The sequence below is a fragment of the Mytilus edulis genome, chromosome 2 (genome assembly GCF_963676685.1).
Source record: "Mytilus edulis chromosome 2, xbMytEdul2.2, whole genome shotgun sequence".
Lineage (NCBI taxonomy): Eukaryota > Metazoa > Mollusca > Bivalvia > Mytilida > Mytilidae > Mytilus > Mytilus edulis.
Window position 1 is genome coordinate 99,271,172 of NC_092345.1, and position 10,083 is coordinate 99,281,254.

General features: G+C 32.8%; 1 protein-coding gene across 1 annotated transcript; it reads left to right on the forward strand.

The window, feature by feature from the left end:
- Nucleotides 1-328: 328 nt before the first annotated feature.
- Nucleotides 329-7,984, forward strand: LOC139513624 (uncharacterized). The gene is made up of 3 exons (XM_071302284.1): nt 329-544; nt 6,196-6,659; nt 7,138-7,984. The coding sequence occupies exons 1-3, from the start codon at nt 428-430 to the stop codon at nt 7,634-7,636; spliced, it is 1,080 nt and encodes a 359-aa protein (XP_071158385.1). The 5' UTR covers nt 329-427; the 3' UTR covers nt 7,637-7,984.
- Nucleotides 7,985-10,083: the final 2,099 nt, after the last annotated feature.

Here is a 10,083-nt window from a genome sequence, read left to right on the forward strand (position 1 = left end):
CTGAAATGAAAATGAGTCACCTCTAGTTTCTGGAGGTTTTTTTTAATGTGTCTTAAAAAATTTAGTATATTTCTAAATCACATTATCATTTAAAGTTGAAGTTTCTTCCGCTAAATATTTATAAAGATGTTTTATATTAACAAAAATTATTATGCACATATAATATAACTTATTGTATTTAATAATTTAATCCATTTCACCGGTAAATTTATTATAATTATAATTTGAAAATCTAAACCCAAGTCCCAAACCAGTTTAAAAACTGAATAACGTTTATAAATATCTGAAAGGGGAATCCCAATGGAGCCTCTTTCATTCTGGTTTTGTTGATCTGGGTTATCGCCACATTATCCGGTTTATAGTTTACACACTACTACACACATAAAACCAGGTTACACATATTTAGTCGGTCAGATAAACAACATCGATGAAAACATTAGAAAGAATGGAATATATCAGTAAAATGAATATGCAAACATCGCATGCTGCACTTGTGTATCAAATTAAAAAATCCCGTGGTATAAACTGGACTCCAAGTGAAAAGGTTAGTAAATTATTGCAGGTTTTACATTTCTTTGTCTCCTTGTCATGTATAAAGTTAATATCTATCCAACGTATGTTTACATTAATTTTATATAGAATTTGATATATATGTATATGTCACACAATTATATTTAATACACTTAAACCCGTACTAAAATACTGAGGTTTAATTCGGGGAATTTGGAAGGGGTAAGATTAGGTATTCGATACTCATTAAATATTTGTCAATAGACAATATTTACAATATGTCAGTATTATGGATTTTAGTTATAATTGTACAGGAATCTTAGTTATGTTATTTACTAGAGGGTGTTGGCATTTTTTATCTATAAACGAGATGTCAAAACAGTTGTTTGTATTTGTCGGTTCATCGATCAATATGACAGTGGTGATGGCCATTGTGAAGTCCGGGGAATAATTTATATATAATAGGATTGTGTTTGTCTTTCATGGGATATATTGTCAGATTGAATATGCCATTATTTTAATTTTTATATAAATTCTAGTGTATGCCCACAGATATTTGTCTTGGATTTTTTTGTACGTTATTATTAATTTTATTATTTTATATTTTTAAAAGTATTATATATCATGTATATTTGGAACAAGATTTCAGAGACAAGTTACAAATGTAAGAGATAAATTTGTCCTGGTAAAATATGTCCGGGTAGACTGGCAAATATTACTAGTAGAAAACCATGATTTCAAAATTTACTGGTATTTTTAGTCCGATGTTAATAGTAATTTATGTCCCCAAGGTGAAATGGTCCGTCCCCTTTAATTTTACTGTTACATATGAACTTGTTCACAATATAAGAGCTGTATACATATAGTTCATCAATACGTTTTATCTTTCATGCTTCTATTATTTATATGTTTACATATTTACTAATGCTTTAACAGTAAAACCTATTTAAACATATCCGGTGTTAGCTGTAAGCTCATTATGGCAAGCTTTCTCGTCTTTGTGTTGTTGCATTGTCTATTTTGATAAACGACAACCACTGAATTACAACCCTCCGGGCTCCCCTTACCTGATACAGAGGTGTACAACATAAGAACGAACTATAAAATTCAGTTAAAAAAGACAACTCATAAGATGGATACAAATAGAAATACATCTAAATGACACAGGCACAGGGTGGACGTGGCCGAGTACTTGTACATCCAAACAACAAAAGACACTTGGTATATATATAGACCCGAGAATACTCGAAGGTACTGACCGCTAGTTATGGTTTACGACCCCTTCTGTGGCCTGTCAATTACGAAATTTTCAAACTGCAATAGTATCAAAACAGCAAAGATAATTAAATGAATAATAGAGATGGACCATTTTGTACATATATCATGGGGAAACTTCGTGCAAAGTATTATTGTGTATAGTTTAATTGCATTTAGTAGAAAAAGAGAATTTGGTGAAAATAAAACCAAGATTTTTGTGGAAAATCCACAGACCTTGATACAGAGTTGTGGAAAATCCACAGACCTTAATACAGAGATTTTTTTTATAAAATTTAAAACATATTACTCACTTGTTTTTCGATGATCAGGTAGCGTTTCTTGTTTACAAAAAGTCATAAACAGCCTTTAAAGGTGTACACTTGAATTGGTCTATATTTATATTTGTTTTAACCAATGTCTAAATTCATCAACTTATTTTAAGGAAATCATTGCTAGCATAGGCGGATCCAGTGGCTCGGCCCCCTTTCGTGGAAAAAATTTGGTTGATTATATATGGAATCGCTGAAGCATGACTGGAGCCCCCTTTTATGAAAAGTTCTGGATCCGCCACTGGCTAGCACTGCATGTAATAATCCTCTATCTATCAAACACCGAAGTGAAAAATATGGGAGTATAAGGGGAAAGGCTGTGGATTTTCTATAACATTTCCATATGTTTAGCATTGAATCAACAAAAGGGTACATAATCCTTAAAAGCCACACTTGTACTAAAAGTGTGGATAGTTATATTTTAACCCCCAATTGACAGAAACAAGTGCCTGTGCCAGCATCACAGAAAACTATTCTTAGTTGGAGTAGGCGTCATCTTCGTCGGATAGCATGCGAGTCCAGATTTAATCTTAATTCGTCTTCTGTGATATCGTGACATGCAAACTACGTCCGATCACACATGACATGAGTATATGTCGCATAATTATCGGCATAAATTGAACTCGGACAATGAGTAGAATAGAATTCCACAATAGTTCAAATTTAAAAGTGAAATAATCGCTCTGCAGAAGTTATATTGGAAGCATGCATGGACGTTGTGAAGTATATGTATTTAACACCAAACTGAGAAAAGTAAATTAAAAAAAAATACTGAACTCCGTGGAAAATTCTAAACGGAAAGTCTAATCAAATGGCAAAATGAATAGCCCAAACCCATCAAACGAATTGATAACAACTGTCATATTCCTGACTTTGTACAGAGATTTTCTCATGTAGAAAATGGCTGATTAAACTTAGTTTGATAGCTAGCAAACCTCCCACGTGTATCACAGTCGCATACAATTCCATTATATTGACAACGATGTGTGAACAAACCCACGTGTATCACAGTCGCATACAATTCAATTATATTGACAACGATGTGTGAAGAAAACCACGTGTATCACAGTCACATACAATTCCATTATATTGACAACGATGTGTGAAGAAACCCACGTGTATCACAGTCGCATACAATTCCATTATATTGACAACAATGTGTGAACAAAACCACGTGTATCACAGTCGCATACAATTCCATTATATTGACAACGATGTGTGAACAAAACCACGTGTATCACAGTCGCATACAATTCCATTATATTGACAACGATGTGTGAACAAAAACAGACAAAATAAGGGGCCAAGCCAGCTCAGTCAACATTGTGGATAAATTTAATCACTATATAAACACAAACAAATATGTAACAAAGAAACACAAAAAGGCATATAGACCGTGCTTAAGCAAAAATGAAAGACAAGAATACTAAAATTTACAATAACACAATGACGAGAATCGCGGGATGCATGAGAACAGATCCACGTCATATGTAACGACAAACCACAAAGGGCATATAGACAAATCACAGTAGCAAAAATAAAAGAAAAGAATACAAAAATTAACTAAATCACAATAACGGGATGTGTAAGTACCGAGCCACGTCATATGTAACAAAGAAACACAAAAGGCACATAGACAAAGCACATTAGAAAAAAATGAAAGACTAGAATACAAAAAATTACCAAAGCACAATAACGGGATGTATAAGTACCATAATGAGTACAGAGCCACGTCATATACATGTAACAAAGAAACACAAAAGGCACATAGACAAAGCACATTAGAAAAAGAAAGAAAGACAAGAATACAAAAAATATACTATAGCACAATGACGGGATGTATAAGTACAGAGCCACATGTATATCACCAAAGACAGAATAAACAGTAAAAGTAATATTCATAAAGACAAATACAAAAATACTATAACGCTTTATTACGATGATAAACAGTACCCAGAATATATTATACTGTGGCATAACTGTTTATTTTGTTATATTCAATTCGACCACTGCGTTATTTTGAAGCCTAATTCAAAATGGATTACAATTTTTAATGCAGACTAGATGAACAGTACCGCATTAATGACTGTATATTTTGATATATTAATTATATTGATTATGTTGATATATTGAATTATTTATAGTGTTAGTGTTGAGTAGTATATTAGGGGATGATGCATATACAGAACGCCACCATAGTAAGAAATCCTAAAGGAGTAGGTTCAGTAAGACCCCATTTTGGCACAAAATATAGCAGTTTTGCAAAATTGTGAAAATGTAATCCTTTAGCTATTTATTGGAAAGCAAAATGCTTCTGCTACACAAATATGGTCTGTTTTTGACAATACAATGCACATATATCGGGTACTTACATCATTAAGGTATCACAATACAAAGATTTTATAACTCCAACTCCAAAGTTTTAAAATGCTGTAACTTTCTTAATTATGCTTGAAAATTTATAAAAGTGGTAGTTTTGGATAGCTAACAGAATACTCTTTCAATTTAATGCAATGTTAGTATTATGCAACAATTATGTAGCCAATTATAATGTTAACTGTGTCTAAAATATTTTTCACCAAATTTCCACTTTCAAATGAAATTAGCTTCTGCATAGGTATCCCTAGAGGGTTGATTTTATTATATGTTGTTCCTATGGCCATTATCTACAAAAGGGTGTCTCAGATTTTAGATAGAATGTATAGAACAAATTTTACACCTAATTAAACATTATCTTCTTTTATGTGGTTAGGATGTTTACACTAATTAGAGATTTATGAGAGAATGGAATCCCATAGGGACAATTTGAGACACCCTTTTGAAGCCCATGATGTGTTGATTAAGATTTCGTTAAAATTTTCTGTATAGTTAAAGAGAGGATAGAGCTAAATTTATTCAAGTGAACTTACCCAGATTTTGCCACTAATTACATAATAATTGATTACATAATGATTGCATAATACAAATATTGCATTCATTTAAAAGATTAATCTTTTATCTATCTATATATACCTCTTTTATTATTTTCTATGCATTCATAAGAAAGTTACAGCATTTCAAAGGTTAGTGATTGGAAGTAAAAAAATCTTTGTATTGTGCTACCTTAAGTCAAGCTAAATTACTGAAATTTTCACAATTTTAGCATTTTGGTTAAATTTTATACGGTTTCCGTCTCAAATGATAGTGGCCGCATTCGTGTTCATTCATAATATTGAAATGTAAGTTGTATTTAATGATAACACATGACATATATAAAGGTTGAGGATGAACACGGATGCGGCCACTTTCATTTGTGACAAAAAAACACCTGAAAAGTGACGATTTTTTGCATATTTGATAGATTTTTGATATTTTTGCTTGAATCGGAGGGTTTTTATGACTTAATCGGCTAAAATCTTTCACATATATTAATTGAATCAATTGAAATAGACACTTAAGTGTTTAAAAAGTGTCCAAAATCTTTCCTTAGATGAACTTGAAATTTGAGGCCAAAATCGGCCCTTACCGGACCTACTCCTTTGAAAAAATAGTAAAATGGCATTTTTCTTGCTGAAAATCTTCTTATTATATAGTCATTGTACATTAGTGTCGATGTACACTAGGCTCCTCAGCTAGGCTTCGATCTTACTTGGCAAGGATTGTTGACCAGTGTTCCTACCAAAAGTCGATGGGTCTGTTCGATCTCGGGCTGTTTCACAACATGGATGGGCATCCACTATATAGATGTTCTTCAGATTTAAATTAAATTGTTTAGATTTAATTTACATCTCGGTAGTTAGTCTTTTGTTTTAACTTTTTTTTTAATAATCCGTGCACTGTCATACATGTACGTAGTTACCATCTATTCTAATTTATTTATCAACAACTTCCTTTTTAAAAAGTAAGGTCACCTCGTGTTGGGTATTCGCGTATTTTTTCTCTCTCAAGAAACCAGTTTTGGGGCATTCTCCCACACATGATGAAGAAAATTCTAATTAACATCACAAAGAATAACTAATTAAAAAATACATATATTATTTACAAACTTTATAATAAACGAATTTGTTTATTAGTCAATATGTTTTTTTCTTCTTATAGGAGTATTTGTTTCTTCTTATAGGAGTATTTGTTGGAATTATGCAGCCAAAGAGTTGGTGTAATTGAAGACAAAAAAAGCGATTTGTTGACATTAAGCAAAAAGGCTGCTGCATGGAAGTTCATTCACAATAAATTTTGTGCAAGGTTTGGCAGAAAACGAACACCTATTCGAATAAAAGAACAATGGAAAAGAATGAAAATTGCAGCACGTGCAGAACTTCGAGACAGAGGTATTAAACCGGAAGTGGGTGCAAATCCGGTTGACCCAAACACATCTACAAATAAGTATTATGGGGAAACCTTAGACATTATATCGAAAGTACAGGAAATCTTGTTTGGCAAAAGTCAACCATCTGCTACAATTAACTTTGAAAACGAAGATAATGAAACGGAAAGCATGGAAGTACCTTTTGTAATTAAAACGGAACCTATGGATGACATATCGACTTTTGTTCCTGGACATTCAGAATGCAGCTCTCAACACGGGTAAGCATTACACATTATCACATGCATATAAACTTTAATCAAAAAGATACATTATACATATAACAACCTTTATGTTATGATAACAAGCGTTACAGACATGACAGATCACGTATTAACAAATCCGTTTTTTTTTCTCTCTCAATAAAACCCTTTGCAAAGACCTGTTTGATCAAACTATTGGCGTTTGACCTGGTAGTTTCCGTCTAAAACCTTTGTTGTGCTGTACTTAGGTTAGGTGTTCTTTGGCCAGATTTTTATTTGTACTGTCTTATTGCATATTGGGAAGAATTGTATTTTATTTTATATCATGTAGTTATTGAACATGTTCCATCTGTAAAAGATATATCAAAAATGTATTCTAAATTAGGCATATTTACAGCTTTACCATAAAGAGAAAATTGATCCGATGTTTTGAAAACTCTGGAAACTTTGATTTCATTTTTATATATTTTCATACAAATAATTTTACTTTTTTCAGAACCAATAAACTTGTGTCTGATGATTCACTCCCTAGTACTGACAATAGTGCAATGTATTTATTGTATGACAGGCGACCGTCAAATGCATATCCACACGAATCTACTTCTCCGACCGATGGGCATTTTAACAAGAGACCTAATAATAGTCAGCACAAGATTTTGCAACACCATGGTCAACCCAAGGTACCGCTGAAAAAATCGAACAACCAGCCAGGATTAATTGTAGGAAACAATAGTCCTTCACATGAAGAGGTTGAACAACTTCCACCAACACGAGAACATAACATGTCTGATCATTTCCAAAGTAGTGCAGGACAACTTAATGTTGATAAACATTTACTGGAATTTGCTCGCATAGAGCATGAAAGAAAAATGCAAATAATGGAAGAAGAACATTTGTTACAAATGGAGGTACTAAATATGCAGAGAGATATAGCGGCTGCGAAGTTAAAGAAAGCAAACTTTAAACTTACAGCAAATAGCTTGAATTACTCATAGTTACTTAAGAGTAAAAAATTCTGTAAGAGTAAAAAAAAAAAACAAATACACGTTTTCTAGTCTAGCAGTTTGACATTGCATGAAAAATTTCCCAACAGAATGCATAGTTTTACTAAATTTACATGTGTTCATTGAAAATAATGCGAATATCTATTCTGAGAAGCATTTGTGAAACTGTTGATATACACGATAAAACTACCAGCGATATAAACTAGTTTAAAATATGTTCATAATGTTGTCCGTGCGTCCGTATTATCTGCATCCTTATTTCCCCGTAAACTATTATATGTAATTCAGAATGTCTTATATTATTTCGTTTGCTAATAAAATGGATTTAAGATATTGTGATATCAGCTTACGTAAAATGTATTTTTTGTTGCCCGAACTTTAGTTTATCTAGAAAGGCGAAATGTCAAGAGAAAAAAATGCATTTGGTCCCTATGTGTAGAGTACAGAAAATTCTGGGACAGATGGATCAAGTGATTGATACCTTTAAAATGATTTCAATTTACATCTAATAATATAAGTCTAATTTCTAAAATAATATATATGTTAATTATTATATAAGGCAACTAGTTTGCGATAAACAGGCAAACATTTGCACTATTTGGAACAGGTATAAGATGTTGAAATGCAGAATTCACAGCACATGAACACTTTAATACCTTTTAGCTTTGCATTCAACACGACCCAGAATCATCGACACTCCCAGTTATCACAAGTCACGATTCGAATACAACACAATTACTCCTAGTAACTTTAAGTTACGAAAAAAAGCTATTCATAAAACACAATACACAATCATGATGGACCTACAGTTGCATAAGAGAATAAGAACATTGAAAATAAAGACATCTCTACGACAGGTCCATGCATTGGATTACTATGAGAGCTGTGTTGTAGTGGTTAGCACCTCGGACTACTAACACAAAGGTTTCTGGTTCGATCCCCACTACGAGGAGAAAATGTCAGGGACTGAATTTTCGGCTCACCCTTGACACCATTTGTGAGTATGGTCTTGAGAAACGGTAATAGTCCGTTAACCTAAAAAAAAATGTGTTTAATTTTGTTATCAAAGGTACCAGGATTATAATTTAATACGCCAGACGCGCGTTTCGTCTACATAAGACTCACTAGTGACGCTCAAATCAAAATAGTTATAAAGCCAAACAAGTACAAAGTTGAAGAGCATTGAGGACCCAAAATTCCAAAAAGTTGTGCCAAATACGACTAAGGCAATCTATTCCTGGGATAAGAAAATCCTTAGTTTTCCGAAAAAAAAATCAAAGTTTTGGATGTGTCTACTTTTGCGTTTCAAATGTCTGGTTATGTAAATGTATTTCAGTTGTTTCCTGTAATTAGTTAATACTTCAGTTTTATCATGTACATCTTGAATATTCATTTTATTAAATTTACTGTTTGCAAAAGTATAAATTACTCTAAATTATAGGGATTTTCTGGTAACTTAACAGAAAACCCTTGCCGTTTTTGGCACAACCTTTTTGATCTTTTGGTCCTCGATGCTGTTCAACTTTATACTCGTTTCGGCTTTCAAACTTTTGTATCTGTGTGTCACACATAGGTCTTGTGTGGACAAAATACACTTCTGGCGTATTAAAATTTTGAACCTGTTGCCTTTTGTTGGCTGTTGTTCGTGTGATTCTTTGTCAATTGTGTTCTCCAATTTATTTATATTGTAGTCCTGTGTTGTCATTTTGATGTTATATTTCACTTGGCCATAAAAGTGCGAGGTTTGGCATGCCACAAAACCAGGTTCAACCCACCATTTTTTCCTTTAAAAATGCCCTGTACCAAGTCAGGAATATGGTCATTGTTATATTATAGTTCGTTTCTGTGTGTATTACATGATAACGTTGTGTCGTTTGTTTTCTCTTATTTTTGAGTGTAAATTCACATTGCGATAAGACGTGTCACGGTACTTGTCTATCCCAAATTCATGTATTTGGTTTTGATGTTATATATATATATGTTATATTTGTTATTCTCGTGGGATTTTGTCTATATGTGTTACATTTTAGTGTTATGTCGTTGTTCTCCTCTTATATTTAATGCGTTTCCCTCGGTTTTAGTTTGTTATCCCGATTTTGTTTTTTGTCCATGGATTTATGAGTTTTGAACAGCGGTATACTACTGTTGCCTTTATTTGTAACAGGAAATTTATAAAAATGTCCATATAATTGATATTCATGTCAACACCGAAGTACTGACTACTGGGCTGGTGATATCCTCGTAGACGAAACGTCCACCAGCAGTGACATCGACCAAGTGGTGGAAATTGTTGTCAAAGGTACCAGGATTATAATTTAATACGCCAGACGCGAATACGAATCAATGACGATCAGATCAAAAGGTTATTAAGCCAAACAAGTACAAAGTTGAAGAGCATTGAGGACCGAAAATTCCCAAAAAATTGTGGCAAATACGGC

Coding starts and splice junctions, on each gene's coding strand:
- LOC139513624 (XM_071302284.1), top strand. CDS start 428: ATGAAAACATTAGAAAGAATGGAATATATCAGTAAAATGAATATGCAA. Junction 545..6,195: donor ACTGGACTCCAAGTGAAAAG/GTTAGTAAATTA, acceptor TTCTTCTTATAG/GAGTATTTGTTGGAATTATG. Junction 6,660..7,137: donor GAATGCAGCTCTCAACACGG/GTAAGCATTACA, acceptor TACTTTTTTCAG/AACCAATAAACTTGTGTCTG.